The sequence below is a fragment of the Gymnoscopelus microlampas genome (assembly GCF_963454915.1).
Source record: "Gymnoscopelus microlampas genome assembly, chromosome: 22".
NCBI lineage: Eukaryota > Metazoa > Chordata > Actinopteri > Myctophiformes > Myctophidae > Gymnoscopelus > Gymnoscopelus microlampas.
This window is the reverse complement of record NC_139959.1, coordinates 4,268,840-4,283,935: the sequence shown is the minus strand read 5'-3', so window position 1 is coordinate 4,283,935 and position 15,096 is coordinate 4,268,840. Positions and strand designations below refer to the sequence as shown.

General features: G+C 45.0%; 1 protein-coding gene across 4 annotated transcripts; it reads left to right on the top strand.

Annotated features, from left to right (window-relative positions):
- Positions 1–217: 217 nt before the first annotated feature.
- On the top strand, positions 218–15,096 carry klhl15 (kelch-like family member 15). 4 transcript variants are annotated; one of them, XM_084048544.1, is made up of 9 exons: positions 218–469; positions 1,795–1,885; positions 5,795–5,933; positions 6,931–7,119; positions 10,276–10,500; positions 11,080–11,241; positions 11,936–12,145; positions 13,244–13,434; positions 14,002–15,096. In XM_084048544.1, the coding sequence occupies exons 1-9, from the start codon at positions 388–390 to the stop codon at positions 14,876–14,878; spliced, it is 2,166 nt and encodes a 721-aa protein (XP_083904670.1). In that variant the 5' UTR covers positions 218–387; the 3' UTR covers positions 14,879–15,096. The 4 variants fall into 4 exon arrangements, with proteins under 4 accessions (XP_083904670.1, XP_083904668.1, XP_083904669.1 ...); XM_084048542.1 differs by lacking the exon at positions 1,795–1,885 and having other exon boundaries at positions 386–469; XM_084048543.1 differs by lacking the exon at positions 218–469 and having other exon boundaries at positions 1,868–1,955.

Below are 15,096 nucleotides of genomic sequence, written 5' to 3'. Positions count from 1 at the left end.
TACATCACACTTCGTGCCATTAAATAGCAACAATTTAGTCTATTCTTTTAACTATATTTTCTTCATACTTATAAATCTCTTTTTTTTTTTTTAAGTAGTTGATTTTGAGTGACAGGTGGGTTCACTGACTGCAGCCCGGCAGCGCAACGCCCTTCAGTTCAGTTCCGCTCCCGAAAGGGAAGTGACGCCGGTGCAGAAGATGGCGACCGACGCACAGTGTATGGACCGCTGCTGTGGTTTGTTATCCATTGAAACTACCTAACACAGCCTCCCTTTTCGAGGTGCAAGGGGGGAGAAAACATCCCGCAGGACGACATGGCGACGCTCTCCTCCTGCCTCCCGTTCCCTTGATACCCCCGGGGGACTCGAACCAAAGCAGCAAAACTCATGTCTGAAGGCTCCAGATCTGTCTGGTCCAAGAGGGGTTGTGGTGGTGGTGGTGGTGGTGGGGGGGATTCGCATCGCCGAGGTGAGAAGAGACGAGCGATTTTTGTTAAAAAAAAAAAAGCTTGAATTTATATACTCTCCCCATCATCGCAGATCTCCAAGAACAGATCTCCCAAGCCAAAAACGCGTCTCCGACGCGTTGTTGGCTTGGAGATCTGTCCTTGTCGGCTGCAGCGACACCGCAGTACTACGGATTATAATAGGCTTTATTATAGCAGCTTTAGCTGCTTTCTTTGGTGTGTGTGTGTGTGTGTGTGTGTGTGTGTGTGTGGGGGGGATCCCTTCTCCTCCAATACAATGAGATCAATGCATCTGATTGCTTTGCTTTGAGACAATAATTACACATTGTATCTTTTATGTTATCCAGTGTTTTAGTTAGTAGTCATTTGAGCTGAGAGAGAGAGAGAGAGAGAGCTGTGATTGTTATTTTTTGTTCTGTGGAAAGCACAGAAACTGGACACACAGCCGTTGGTCACTGAATGAAAATGTACCTCATATTCAGTGGTATAAAGTAACTAAGTACATTCTGTACTTCAGTACAATTTTGAGGTATTATTTACTGGAGTATTTCCAAATTTCAATACTTCTGCCCCACAACACCTCAGAGGCAAATACTGTACCTTTTACTCCACTGTAATTATTTGACAGCTAGTTACTTACTAGTTACTTTGCAGATTTAGATTATTATCACAAAATATACATTAACCACTTCAGCCCTATATATATATATTTCGGCCATTTGAAAATAGCAGATCTACAAGCTGCGTTGCGACACATTGTGAGCTTGTAGATCTGCAATTTTTCCCCCCAAAAAGTGTATACATCTTGAATTTGTGGAATACGGCACTCTGCACAATGAGTACTTGTACTTTTGGTACTTTAAGTACATGTTGATGCCAATGCTTTTGTACTTTTACTGAAGTACATTTGGAATACTGGACTTTTACTTAAAACAGAATATTTCCACAATGCAGTATTGAGACTTTTACTTAAGAAAAATGTGTGAGTACTTCTTCCATCACTGTTCTGTGGAAAACACAAAAACTGGACACACCGCCGTTGTTCACTGAATGAAAAAATGTACCTCACATTGTGAGATGACGTTTATTTGACCTGTTCAAAGAACCCCACTTATTTGCAGCGTCAGTGCAAACGTTGTTTTGAAACCTCAGTTTCATATAAACCTTTCACATGGCTACAATAATGAAAATGTTCTGATTGTTGGGAGCACTGCCAACAACAGTAGGGTGCACGTTTGTTGTTTCTCCTTCTTTTCCTCCCCTCGTTCCTGTCCTTTTCTCTGTCAGTTTACGTATGTTCGCTGTCTGTCTCTCTTGACTTTAACAGAACTAGGGAAACACAAACATAGGAAATGTGAGCGGCCCCTTCTTAGCGCCCTGCTAGAGAAGCCTGTGATTGTTGGCCCGGGCTCCAAAAGGTAGGACCTTCCATCCACATCACAGAGTGGACAACCCCGCTGTCACTTGTCCCCCATCTCACCTGTCACGGTACGAGTCCCTGTCACTGCTGCCCCAGTGCCCCCCCCCCCTTTATTTTGCTTCATCGTCAGCCTCGCTATTGGATTTGTTCACTTTCTACTTGCAACAGGGGTCTTCAACGTTTTTCAGGCCAAGGACCCCCCCTAGTTGAGAGAGAGAGAGAACGCAGGGACCCCCCAACAATTGTGTTGCACGATAAACTTTTTCATACGATAGGTTTCATAGACAGTGTTGTCTTCAGTGTTGTGTAAATTCGTTTTTTTGTTTATTTCAGACATTTAAACTAACCGCCCTCCATACTTGGTAAACTTGACCTTTGGCTCTGTACTGGGTTTGCTTCTTTTTTCCCCTCTACCAAACCTCTTTGTCACAACTTGTGAGCTTGTAGATCTGTTATTTTTCGGCTAATGTTCCCCTCAGAATAGGGAGGGATGCTAGGGTTCAAGTGGTTAATGTAAAAAAAAAACTAAAACAAGGCCTATCGCACAAAGAATTGGCAGCCCCCTGTAGTAAATCTGAGGACCCCCTGTTGAAGACCCCTGACTTACAAGGTTAATATGTTTTAGCTGACTTGCGAAGTTGCGATCAGTAACCCCTGTCAATGTGTTTATGGGAAATTGGAATTGACCCTTATGTTTGTTTTCTTGAACCAATTGTTATAACTTATTATTTAATCATAATTTGGATTTGAACCTTTCTGATTAACAAGACAAAAACCTCGGGCCAATGCCGTATATACATGCCATCGCAACTTAGGAGGAAAAAATACCGGAATGATTCTACATCTACCGGAATGATTCAGGTTCCCTGCCTGCTCAATAAGTTGGTAGCCGCAAGCAACTTGCTATAATCTGCAGCTAACCCTTGACAGCCAAAAGAAAAGTCCTATCTGATTGTATTAAACAACTTTAAACTCTCCAATATTGCACCTGTACGGATAGCTTGGGTTGGCTTGGGCTCTTTGTCTCTGTCAAGTTTTCGTTTAATGAAAATCCACCGTTTTCATGTTATGAGCTACTTTCTGTCAATACATTCTGTCCAGCGATAATTCTTCTGTGTTGGAGTTTGGAAGCACTCGTTTTCAATAACACAACGTCCTGCTGCCTCCTGCATATGTGCAATGGTGATACACGAGTTCTTCCAAACTCGAACACCTAGAAAAATAATCGCTGCACGGAATTTATATTGACAGAAAGTTGCTCATGAAACAAAAACTTGACAGAGACAAAAAAGGTAACCCAAGCTATCCGTACAGGTGAAATATTGGTGAGTGTAACATTGTTTAATACAATCAGATCTGATGGATGAATGGGTTGGTATTGCTTAGAGATGCAGATGGCATTATACAGTTATCTAAGTTGCTTGCGTCTAACGAGTTGGTACACTGACCACATGATTGTAACGTCCCAGATTCAAAACACTTCATTGTGTTTCCCAGATTCAAAACACCTCACTGTGTTTCCCAGATTCAAAACACCTCACTGTTACCCAGATTCAAAACACCTCACTGTGTTTCCTGTCTCCCTTCTCTTATCTGTCAAACAGAGCTGAAATGAAAAAAATATCATCAATATAGGAATGATTATAATACAATGCCTTACTGTTTTAGACTAGCGTGTGTGGTCACACTTTAATGTGAGCATTGTTTTGGCTACGTCGTCTAGGTGATTGACCCTCAGAAAAGGGATTGTTAGAATCTCCTGGACACAAGGGGCACTGTCCTCTGATTGGCTCGGACAACCCCCTCTGACATGCCCGTGGCCAATCAGAGGTGAGTGTGCATTGTGCGCGTACTGTACCGTACGCGCGTGATTGTGGATAACTGTGCACCCCTCTGTGTACATTTTGTCTTTTGTTCCTTTCCGTGGTGTGTGCATGTGTGTGTTGTTTTCATTTACTTTGTGCGTGTGAAAGAAAATTATTTGAAATCAGGTTAAATGTAGAATGGTGCACGTTTGAAAATGTGTGTGTGTCAGTGCATGTAGGTGTGGAGAGAGAATTAGTTGAAATTAAGTCAAGTTTGTGTTGGGTTTCTGTGTCTATGCTTGCACTCATTCACTCACGCATGTGTGTGGGCATTAGGCAAGGCATGCTGCTAATTATTTTGAACATGTGGGGTTATTGTGTTCAGATGGTCACATGGGTTCAGATGGTGTGTGGGTGGGATGGAGATGCTTTTGTTATTTTCAGGAAACATGCATATCGTCTCTGTCGGGTGGAAACCTCATATGTCCAAAACTGTTACTTTTCAGGATACAAATTCATGAGTAGCTAAAATAGCAGATCGACAAGCTTGACGGGCTTGTGGATCTGCTACTTTTTGTATATGATCAAGTAGGGCGTTAATTTACGAAAGTTGTTGCTGTCGGGGAGAAACGTATTACGTAAGCAATGAGCAGAACAGGGCCGATTTTACCCAGGCCAGCGTACGTGTGAATTCATTGTGATGCATATGTACATTCGACTCTGCGAGATGAATAGCTTGATCTGCTTTGCAGGAGCTGAAGTGCTGAGTTGTGAAAACTGAACGTCCTATTGAGTGCCCTTCCGGACCTCATAGTCACAGCCCACTCCAGCACACTGTTTTTCTTCTTCGGAGAGACTCTCTGTATTTGTGCTGAAGTCATCTCTGTGAAGTCCCAATCCAGCCACCTTTGTTTTTATTTTCTTACCCTTTAGACGGCACCGTCTTTAATCTTGTGCTTACAGAGAGTCAAGGGCTTGCGGTTTTTCATCACAAGTTAAAGGCCCAAACAAGCAGATTTCACTAATTAACACCTTTAAGCCAGAGAAGGGGAAATAAACGGCCCTTCGTGACAACACTGGCAACTGTAGCTATCCTGAGAGCTATTACTCTCGGCACTCAACAGCCCTTATGTTGTGTTATATGGCACTGCCACATCAGTTGTTTTATAATGCTGGATGGACAGTGCAGGTTGAAATGATAGCATCTTGATGACAAACAAATATTTTTAAGGGTAATTTGAACTCAAGTTGGACTTTAATTTGTATAATGCATTACACAACTAGTATGTGCTTTGCAGGAATAATAATAATAAAAAGAATGCTTTCCATAATGCATGTTCAAGTACAATGAAGTGAATGCATAATACGTTAGCACATACATGGGCAACAGGCGGCCCGGGGGCCACATGCGGCCCCAGACTTCACTTAATGTGGCCCGCAGGTTAATATTCGGAATACTGATATATTATTGTTTTCAGCTGTTACAATTCCAAACATGCAAACATGACCCGCTTGAATTACTTCAGTCTATATTAGTAGCTTAATGACTAGTATTACAATTCTATTGTCTTTTTAATGTCCAACGTATTTGTATTTAAAGTTAATATAAGTATAACTAAAAGCATTCCAATTGAAAAATAGGAAAAAACAATATGGATTTCAATTCAAAAATAGCAGATCTACAAGCGGCTATTTTTGCTACTTTTGTGACATATAATGGCGAAGTACGGCATTCATTTACAAAAAAAGTTAAAATACAGCGATAAGAGGTTTCTGTACAGTATATGTGGCCCTCTGGAGTGAGTGTGGAAATATAGTGGCCCTCTCCATCATCAAAGTTGCCCACCCCTGCATTAGCATATAGAAAAGTAGTGCAAAATAGTATGCGAAAATACACAGAAAGTGCGAACATTCCATGCAAAAGCATGAATACACATCTTGTGTTGTACACGGAACAATGTGCTGCATAACAACTTTACTGTAGTGAAACTGTTCACACACATTGAAGCGATACACAAGTCAATGCTCTGGATATATATATATGTATGTCTCACTGTGGCTTCCTCTCTCTCTCATCCCTCTTCACTCCTCCTTCCTTCCAGGTGTGTTATGTCGGGGGGGGATGTGGAGGTGTACCTGTCACAGGTGCATGATGGGAGTGTTTCGTCAGGGTTCCGGGCCCTGTACGAGGAGCGGCTGCTGCTGGATGTCACCCTGCTCATAGAGGAGCACCACTTCCAGGTACACACACACGCACGTTTGTATTACTATACGTTTTAAGATGCCATTGAAAATAGCTGATCTACAAGCACACAACGCGTCGCGCTTCGACGCGTTGTGTGCTTGTAGATCGGTTATTTTCCGGTGTGTGTGTGTTGTGTGTGACATCGCCACACAACTAAGTATAAAATAGGGAAAACCCTAACCCTAAAGCCCAGAACCTAACCTCTAAATGTCTCATCCTAACCCAAAACCCAATCGGAATATTTTATTTTCCTAATTGAAATCCTAGTTCCCCAAACCAGGAAAATGTTCCTCGCAATGTCCTAACAATAGTTCTCACAAGTACAGTTGCACACACACACACACACACGCACACGCACGAACACACACACACACACACACACACACACACACACACACACACACACACACACACACACACACACACACACTCACACTCACACTCACACTCACACTCTCTGTCTTCTGTTTGCCCCACAACCAGACTACTAGAGTGAAGGTTCATGCTCTGTTTCTTAATCATTGAATTTGAACCACTTCAAAACCTGGTGTCCACCTATTTTGGTCATGTCATTGTAAGCAAACATTTGCAAAAATAGAAGATGTACAAGCACAACGCGACGTGTATTTTGACTATTTCGCTATTTGTCATACTGCAAAGTATATACTAGTGTTGTAGGGCTTAAGCCTTAAGGTGTTAAAGCATGGCTTGATTTGCCCTAACCCTAATCCAAAACCCTAGCTCTAAAATAGCCCTTTTGTAGAACTCAGGAGGACCAACACAATGTCCTCATTTGAACCTTATGAACTTTTCAGTACTCGTATCACTTGATCTGTTTTGAACATTCGGTTCTCGTACAAGGATCAATGTCCAAATGCATTGTGCGAGGCTCACTTGCAAAGACAAATATGAGACATATTATTGAGGTGACTCTTCCCAACACTCTGGTGGCTGGATGATGTTTTGACAGCGTTTGTTTGTCTTCCCCTATAGGCCCACAAGGCCCTCCTGGCCACCCAGAGCGACTACTTCCGGGTGATGTTCACGGCGGACATGAGGGAGAGAGACCAGGACAAGATCCACATGAAGGGGCTGACGGCCGCCGGGTTCGGCCACGTGCTCCGCTTCATGTACTACGGCTCTCTGGAGCTCAGCATGCCCACCGTCCAAGAGATTCTGCAGGTAACTGACTGCAGAGCTCAACATGGGGCAGGCTCAGATATAGGTCCATCATCGTGCACATAAGCGAAAACGTCCCTGCTTCCATTCCGAGGTCGGGACCTGCGTTCGTTCTGTGTGCCGACGGACCTTCTTCTCTGCCCTCATCTTCCTGTCAGTCTTCACTGTCCTATCTAAAACCAGTGGTTCTAAAACTTTTTCAAGTCAAGGAGCCCCAAATTGATATGTATTTGGCTGCGGACCCCCCCAAATCTGAAAAGGTTTTGTGCCAGGGACCCTCAGAAGAGAAGATTTGTGTTAAAAGATTCAAACTTATTCAAACTTTTCGAAACACTGTCAGAATTTTTCAAAAATAGCAGATCTACAAGCTTGTAGATCTGCTATTTTTGAATAGCCAACGTATAAATGGATAATGTTTACTACTTTTGCTGGGGACCCCTGGGGATCCCCGGACCCTACTTTGAGAACCAATGTTCTAATAGAAATTGCCATAAAACCATCTTTAAAAAACAAAACAGTGACTGATCTACAAGCTCACAACGCGTTGCAAGCTGACAATTTACAATTTAGGCATTTTAAACCAGTCTCTTAAACCAGTCTTACAGTAAGCAAGGTAAACACGAGGTAACGCATCAAATGCATAGGAATAGTAATCTAGGATCATAGGTAAACCAATAACCTATCATCAGTCTAAACAGTATAATATCAACAAAACAAAACCTGTACATTGAAACTATACACACTATAGGATGACAGGTCAACAAATGAACCTGGCGTCTGTCTACAATACATCACATGGGCCCTCATTTATCAACGCAGCGTATAAACCGCCGTATATTTTTCCATATATTCGGCGTACACCAACGTCGAAGTCACATTTATCAACGCATCCTACACAGCTGATCCGAGCTTACACTTGGTCCCAGCGTTGATAAATGTCACGGCTGAAACGAGCGTCATTTAAATAACACGCCCCATAAATATTCTCAAAACGCCCCGATTTTACGACATGAAGACGAACCAGAATACGACCAAAGACATGAAAAGCCAATAAGAAACAGCCCCCCCCCACCCCCGCTGGCCTCGCCGCACACGCACACGCACACGCCTCTCTCGCTCGCTCTCTCTCTCTCTCTCTCTCACACACACACACACACACACACACACACACACACACACACACACGCCCGTAGCGTATTGTCACGTAGGCTTGTAGCCTACATGAATGACATATTATGATACCAATCACATCGGCATGAATGGAATACTTTTGTAGATTAATGTATTTAACCCATACCGAGCAGTGCGCGTTCGAGTTACACTAAAATAAAGCCCTCATGTAGGCTATTCCCATTTCCCAGTGAGACTCGGACCGTCGGACGGGCGAGTCCCGTCCCGCTCCGCATTAATGAGAGATAGCCTGGAGAGAACATTAATGAATGAAGGCTGGTGTGTGTTGGACCATGGGTTAAATGTCTGATCTCCCGGTGGCCATGAAAATATAACAGCAGCGCCGCCTGTTAGACCGGTGCTCGCGCAGAAGAGTGCTCTCGCAGAAAGCGCCCGTATATTTTGAAAATAGCAGATCTACAAGCTCACAACGCGTTGCTGGCTTGTGAGCTTGTAGATCTGCTATTTTCAATACAGACAGATCTACAATCTTATCTGAATGACTGTTAAAGCAATTTGTTTAAATTACTTTATAAAATGTTATATTTTCACAGGGATTATTTATTAGTGTAGATATACAGATTTATGAGTGGATTAGGTGTCCAATGCCTCTCAGACAGTCAAACAATGCTGCTCCGCAGGTCTAGGATGGAATAAACGGGTGCAGCCAACGTCAACAACTGGTCCCGACCAGACGTGAGATCTCAGCGTACCGTAGGATAAAGCCCACGTCAGGATATATTGATAAATGCCGAAAATTGCGGTGATCTCGCCGTACGCCCATTATTTGGTCTACACCGCGTTGATAAATGAGGGCCATGCTGTCTAAATTACATTTTAACCTTTGCATACGCCTGCAAGGTCGTCAAGGCTAGGGCAAGTTCTTTAGCAAGTACTGTAGATCTGCTAGTTTCGATGTGCGATACGGCACGCAAAATAAATATAAATGGGTTATAGTGTGCTCTTGTTTTAGCTTGCAGGTCTATATAGGATGCATTGCGAAAGTGCTGATCATGGACTAACCGCTGTTGCTGTGCAAGTATTGAAAACTCATTTTGAAGCCACTGCGCTCTTTTGGCTTCAGGTTGAAAAGAAAATTATTCTCCGAGCTCTCAAGCGCTAAAACGCATTCTAAGCTCTCAGCACTGTCAAGAACCTACACGCCTCCTTTCTGCACCTCCTTTCCTCTGCAAACGGCAACAAAAGGAGGCAACCTAAATCCCTGTATACGACGCTAATCCCTCGCTGTCACTCTTTTACTCCCTCACTTCTACGCCTCTGGGTGTCTCTACTTTAATCCACGTTTCTCTACCCATGCCTGTGTACAGTAATTGTTGCCTCTCCTTCTGCCTCCCCTCCCTGGGCACATATCCATTTTAATCCATGACTCCACCTATCCTCTACGTCTACGCTTAAAACCCATTGAGACCTGTTGCTACCTACTGTATACGTTGTTATACCTTTCAATCCGGATGCCACCTCTGTGTCTCATTAGTTGTTGCTATAATATAGTAACATCATTTTTTATTTTTTATTTTTAGTAAGAATTTGAACGTTTTCAGAATACTTTGGTTAGGTTTTAGAAGGCGTTTTTAGAATCGGCCTCAGGTCTAAATGGGTTAACCCCACCCATTTAATACCAGAGAGGGTGGCTTGTAAACATTCTTGGCTTTGATGGTATCTTTAGATTAGTTGTATTTGATGCAAGTAACACTAACGAGTGTCAGCTGGACAGTGACACACTCACACCTCCCCTCTGCTGTTTTGAGTTAATTTTGTTTCCCCCCTAAAGCCCTTGAATATGATTGAAGACATGATAATGGTTACTGTGATTATGGTAAGCTTGTATTTCATATCACACACACCATACAGTAAGAACTCCTGTAACTTTCACCAGGAAAAAAATGAAATCTGAGAAATCTTTTTTACATGAATCGATTTTAGTTTTTCAACACCTAAAAAACTCCTACTCCCTGTCCCCTGTTGCAGGCAGCCATGTATGTGCAGCTGACGGAGGCGGTGGAGTTCTGCTGCTCCTTCCTGCTTGCCAAGATCTGCCTGGAGAACTGTGCCGAGGTGATGCGCCTCCTGGAGGACTTCAGCGTGGGCGTGGAGGGCGTCCAGGAGCAGCTCGACCACTTCCTCCTCGACAACTTTGTCCCCCTCATGAGCCGACCCGACTTCCTGTCCTACCTCAGCCTGGAGAGATTGCAGGTGCGGTTTACAAGACGGTACATGAAATGGTAGTTTTGAGAGTTATTTAAATTTCAGTTTGGTGATGTATTTAGTGCAGTTCTCAAACTTTTGAGTGGCTCTCAAACTTTTTCATTTCAAGGACCCCTAGGTTGGTTTGCATAAAGGTAGCTCCCCACCAAACAGACATAGCGTGACACTTCGTGCCATGCTATGAGCTTGTAGATCTGCTATTTTTGAAAAATCTTGAAAATGTGTGAAGTTTTTTGAATATATATATTTTTTTTTAAGCAAACATTTTGAACTCAAATCTTTGCTACTGGGGGTCCCTGGAACAAAATATTTTGAGGTGGGGGTCCGCAGCCAATTTTGGGGGTCCTTGGCATGAAAATCTTTGAGAACCACTGCTGTAAATACTGTCTGCCAGAGACAGACGGTGTACATCCTTTTCGGTCGTATAGATCCGTTTTATTAATTTAACTGTGTTTATCTCTCTCCAGCACTAAGCTCAAGTGACTGTTGCACTAAGAAGCAGTTCTTGGTGAATGAGGAGATTAACCCCCATCAACCTCTCTCTGTGTGTGTGTGTGTCTCACCCAGTCCTACCTGGACAGTGATGCTCTGAGTCGGTTTCCAGAGATAGAGCTGTACGAGGCCGTCCAGACCTGGCTAAGACACGACCGCCGCCGCTGGAGACACACCGACACCATCGTCCAATCACTGCGCTTCTGTCTCATGACCCCCGCCAACATCTTTGAGAAGGTGAGGAACTCATGCAAGAAGTGTACGCGTGTGCATGTCAATATATTGTTAACTTGATGCTGTTTAATGGCGATAACTGCTACTATACTATGGCCTTTGCTGAGTGTCACTCCCTGTCTATCTCTCCTGTTTCCTCTCATCTCAACTGCACTATCCAAATCAAGGCAGAAAAGCTCCAAAAATATCTTTAAAAATAAATAAATAAAAGGTAGGACCATCAGCCACTAGGAATAGAAGCAAAGGAAACCAAAGTTCTGCTTGTGGCGAGGCAGACTAGGCACTCCGTCTTCAGGTGAAAAAAAATATATACGTGTTTCGACACTTAGGTCTTCAACCCTGTTGAAGACCTAAGTGTCGAAAACGCGTCGGTCAGCTGTTGCCTTGCTCATCTGCTAAAATGAATTAATATATTTTTTCACCTGAAGACGGAGTGCCTCAGTATTTTTTCCCTAGTCTGCCTCACCACAAGCAGAACTTTGGTTTCCTTTTCTTCTATTCCTATGCCTGTTCCACTGAAGAGCACCTGTTTTGAGCCACTGTGATTGAACCCAGGCAGAGCTTCCTTTTCTTTTGTTTTAAACCATCAGCCACTAGGGTCAAGTTTCCTGGCCTAACGGAAAGACTGGAGTGTTGGTTGTGTCCACCACAACCAGCAAACACTACTAGAGTTTAGGTTCTACTTTGCTTTTTGCAGGTGAAGACCTCAGAGTTCTACCGTTACTCCAGACAGCTGCGGCAGGAGGTGGACCAGGCGCTCAGCTACTTCCACGACGTCAACCAGCAGCCCCTGGTGGACACTCGCTCCAACCACATCCGCTCGGCGCGCCCGCAGACCGCCGTCTTCCGAGGCATGATTGGACACAGCATGGTCAACAGCAAGATCCTTCTGCTGCACCGACCCAAGGTGGCTGCGTGTTTGTAAAAGAGGAATTGTCAGTCACTATCAGAGAAATTGGGAATTATGCACATTATTGATCGATTGATTGAATACAACAGTTTACAAAGAGTACAGGGGTACAGTTATACAGTAATGCTAAAAGGATGACACAAAAAGCCCTGATGGCTTGTTTCCATTGTGGTCCTGTGTATTAAATTCATCAAGACATATAAAGACATACAATACTATACGAGAAATCATCAATACTAGGAGCAGTACAAGTATATTTACTGAAAAACTGTGGGGGGTAATTTATTTTGGCAAGCTAGAAGACTTGTCTAGGTCCAGTTGTAAATTGCAGACAGATGCTCTTTTATGGCAGTTTTATAGGAGGGTATGGAGGGAGTTTCACTTTTTGATGGCTCTTGGTAGAGCATTCCACATTTTGGTGGCATAAGAGTAGAATTAATTCATCCGCATGTTTGTGCTGAATCTGGGATGTGGATGAGATCAGTGGAGCTCCGTGCCCGTGGGCGTTTCTCACTCTTTTGAAGTAGTTTGACAGGTACATTGGGCACTGGTCCCTTTAGTATCTTGAAAACCAGGCCCATTGCAAGTTGCTGTACTCTGTCCTCCTCTATACACAAATGCAGTGATTATTTTTACGCACAGGCCTCCTCTCTGCAGGAGCTGTGTGTGTGTGTCTGTCTGTGTGTTTTCCAGAGCTATTCTCGCACTCCCCTGGACCGGTCGCCACCAATTTATATTTTAATGCAGTGGGTAGTGAACCTTTGGGACGTACTGGCTGTTGTGTCCAATGGAATCTTCTTATTTTTTTGCTTTGGTATCAATTTATACGATTCCCAAAACATTCCATACCAGTGTTCTGTACGATGTTCATTCTCTGTAACTCTGGATCAAATCATAGCTACAGTACCAATACAAATCAATACAAATCTTATCGAGTTAGAATGGGGCTCTTTAATTGAGGAGCTATAACTCACTCACAATAGATGCTACAAATACTCGTATATGGGCTGAGGGTAATCCTGTTGTTGTGTGTGTGTGTTTGTATGTATGTAATCTATCTAACAGGACCACTGTGCCTGTGTCGTACTGTTCTAGGTGTGGTGGGAGCTGGAAGGGCCTCAGGTGCCACTGCGGCCGGACTGCCTGGCCATCGTCAACAACTTTGCCTTCCTGCTGGGCGGCGAGGAGCTGGGGCCGGACGGGGAGTTCCACGCCTCCTCCAAGGTCTACCGCTACGACCCGCGGCAGAACTCCTGGCTACGCATGGCCGACATGTCTGTGCCGAGGTTAGAAGGAGCCTCACATCCCTGCATGGCTGCATGCCAGACCGTCATTTTTCTTTGCCTTAGCATTGTTTAGATCAGTGGTTCTCAATTTTTTTCATGTCAAGGACCCCCCCAAATTGATATGTATTTGGCCGCGGGCTCCCCCATATGAACAGACTTTGTGCCAGGGACCCCCAGAAGAGAATATTTGTGTAAAAAAAGACAAAATTATCATTTCTTTTCCAATACTTTCAAGATTATTATATATTTTTTCAAAAATAGCAGATACTGTATACAAGCTCACAGCGCATCCGTGAGCATATCTGTGAGCTTGAATATCTGCTATTTTTAAATAGCCAATGTATAAAATATGGATAAAAGTGCTTAAAATCATTGTGATGCTACTGTATATTATCACATTTTGCCGGGGACCCCCTGGACACCCTCCCTCCCCCCCACAATACGACGACACCTCCATTTGTTGATTTGTTGAGGACGAGAAGGATAGTTTTCATACCGATATCATGTAATTCAAATAAAAAATGTCCAGTACAAGTAAACAAAAATGTATGTTTTTTTGTTTCCCAGGTCGGAGTTCGCCGTCGGGGTCATCGGCAAGTTCATCTACGCGGTGGCGGGCCGCACGCGCGACGAGACCTTCTACTCCACGGAGCGCTACGACATCACGGAGGACCGCTGGGAGTTCGTGGACCCGTACCCCGTCAACAAGTACGGCCACGAGGGCACGGTGCTCAACGGCAAACTGTACATCACCGGGGGCATCACCTCCTCCTCCACCTCCAAGCAGGTGTGCGTGTTCGATCCCGGGCGGGAGGGGGGAGGAGGAGCAGGGGGAGGAGGTGGTGGTGGTGGTGGTGGAGGAGGAGGAGGGGGAGTGTGCGGGGGAGGGGGAAGCTCCGCGGGAAGCGGTGGCGGCGCCGCCCAGGACCCGCACAACAGGACGCGCGGCGGCCGCAGCCCGCTCCTCCCCTCCTCCTCCTCCTCCTCCTCCTCGGCGGGCGGCGCCGGCGCCGGGCACCACGCCAGCTGCTGGGAGAACAAGTCCAAGATGAACTACGCCCGCTGCTTCCACAAGATGATCTCGCACAACGGCAAGCTGTACGTGTTCGGCGGCGTGTGCGTGATCCTGCGCGCCTCCTTCGAGTCGCAAGGCTGCCCGTCCACGGAGGTGTACGACCCGGCGGCGGACGAGTGGACCATCCTGGCGTCCATGCCCATCGGGCGCAGCGGGCACGGCGTGGCCGTGCTGGACCGGCAGATCATGGTGCTGGGCGGCCTGTGCTACAACGGCCACTACAGTGACTCCATCCTCACCTTCGACTCCGACGACAACAAGTGGAAGGAGGACGAGTATCCCAGGATGCCTTGCAAGCTGGACGGCCTGCAGGTGTGCAGCCTGCACTTCCCCGAGTACGTGCTGGAGCACGTCAGACGCTGCAGCTGAGCCCCCCCCCCCTCCCCCTCCCCCCCCCTCTCTCCCCTCTCTCCATCCATCCACGCCTCGCCTCCTTTTTTTTAACCCGTTAAGACCTGAAGCCGATTCTTCAAATGCCCTCTAAATCCCAACAGTATTCATTTTAAAGACCCCCAAAATGATATGTATTTGGCCGCCGACCCCCATCTCAAAATATTTTGTTCCAGGGACCCCCCAGAGGCAAAGAT

Excerpts from the sequence above, each read along its gene's own strand:
- klhl15 (XM_084048544.1), top strand. The coding sequence starts at position 388 with ATGTCTGAAGGCTCCAGATCTGTCTGGTCCAAGAGGGGTTGTGGTGGT. Across the intron at positions 7,120-10,275 it reads CCGTCCAAGAGATTCTGCAG|GCAGCCATGTATGTGCAGCT; the intron begins GTAACTGACTGC and ends CCCCTGTTGCAG. Across the intron at positions 13,435-14,001 it reads GCCGACATGTCTGTGCCGAG|GTCGGAGTTCGCCGTCGGGG; the intron begins GTTAGAAGGAGC and ends TTTGTTTCCCAG.